The sequence below is a fragment of the Pteropus alecto genome, unplaced genomic scaffold (assembly GCF_000325575.1).
Source record: "Pteropus alecto unplaced genomic scaffold, ASM32557v1 scaffold239, whole genome shotgun sequence".
In the NCBI taxonomy this organism is placed as follows: Eukaryota; Metazoa; Chordata; class Mammalia; order Chiroptera; family Pteropodidae; genus Pteropus; species Pteropus alecto.
In genome coordinates this window covers 929,107-930,414 of record NW_006494613.1, presented here as the reverse complement: position 1 = coordinate 930,414, position 1,308 = coordinate 929,107, and the positions used below count along the sequence as shown (strand labels likewise).

The following is a 1,308-nucleotide window of genomic DNA, read 5'->3' as shown; positions in this document are numbered from 1 at the left end:
TCAACACACCCATAACTTTCCCAGTTTAACAAAAAGTTTACACAGGTCGCTATGTGTTCGTAATTTACGAGCAATTTAGCCACACATGATTAGTAGCCTTAAAGTTCTTCCAAAGAATCCACAGAATGCGAGAACCCTGGTACCCAAATGAGTCAACAATGAAAGGCCTGCAAAACTCAGAAACGTTCCTACGAGCCACCAACCCCAGCTCTGATTTCAGTTCACCTGAACGCGCCCACTCGGCTGCCTTTACGGCCGAGAGGCAGAGAAATCCCGGGAAGAGGGTCCCGTTGGGAACGCCTGAGACAAGCGTGGGCAACTCTGTCACCAGCCACCCCCACCACAAACAAGAATAAATGCTCCGCATCCCGTCACCAGGGCAACTCTGCAATCCGACACCGAGCCTCGATTCCGCATCCCGAGCCACTGGACACAGAAGAGGCGCAACACAGGCCGACGTGAGGACTCCGGGGCGTCCCAGACGCCGCCGTCCTTGGGGTGCCTAATGCCACGGGGTAGACGCCCTCTCTGCCGGTCCTGGGTCCTGGGTTCGGTTACCCTCAGTGACCCCGCCTCCCTAGGGCCGCGCCGGGACCTCGCTCTCCACACGTGGCGGCCGTGATTGTCCCAGAGCTGTATCCTTCCGCGCCCCTGCCTCAGTCTCCTTCTCCCTTCCCGGGACCCCCCGAATCGGGGCGCCGCGGAGGGATCGCATGCGCACGCACGCACGCACGCGCGCGCATGTCCCGCCGTGGCCGCAGAGAACTGAGGACGCCGCGGTGAGTAGCCGGCGCCGCGGGCACAGCCGCTCCGCAGCCTCCCGCCGCTGATTAGCCAGCCCAGCGGCTGCGGGCAGGCGGGCGAGCGGCCGGGCCGGGGGCACTCCGCAGCTTGTCCCTCACCGCGGTCCCCGCGTCCTCCCACCGCAGCTCCTCGGGGAGGGGGGCGGTCGGTGCCTGCGCAGAGCCGCCTCCTCCCCGCCCCCGCCCCGCCTCCCCCTGCGCCGCCGCCGCCCGCTACCGTCGCCGCCGCTGCGCCTGCTGCTCCTCGCTGTCCTCGCTGCAGTGCGAAGGGCTCGAAGATGGCCGGTTGGCAGAGCTACGTGGATAACCTGATGTGCGATGGCTGCTGCCAAGAGGCCGCCATTGTCGGCTACTGCGACGCCAAATACGTCTGGGCAGCCACGGCCGGGGGCGTCTTCCAGAGCATTACGGTGAGGACCTGCGGCGGCGAGGGTTCTTGTCCCCGGACCTGAGCGGTGCCGGCCGGCCGTGGGTGCGCTGCAGCGCGGGTCCGGGGCACGGAGGG

At 66.0% G+C, this 1,308-nt stretch overlaps 1 protein-coding gene across 3 annotated transcripts in view; it reads left to right on the top strand.

The window, feature by feature from the left end:
• The first annotated feature begins 579 nt into the window (after positions 1-579).
• PFN2 (profilin 2) overlaps positions 580-1,308 on the top strand; it is a 13,176-nt gene continuing 12,447 nt past the window's right edge. Inside the window, exon 1 of one of the 3 annotated variants that reach the window (XM_006926212.3) lies at positions 580-1,213. In XM_006926212.3, the coding sequence (XP_006926274.1) occupies positions 1,082-1,213 (132 nt within the window). In that variant the 5' untranslated portion in view covers positions 580-1,081. The remainder of the gene's footprint in view (positions 1,214-1,308) is intronic. The other 2 variants (XM_006926210.3, XM_006926211.3) reach the window with 2 other exon arrangements.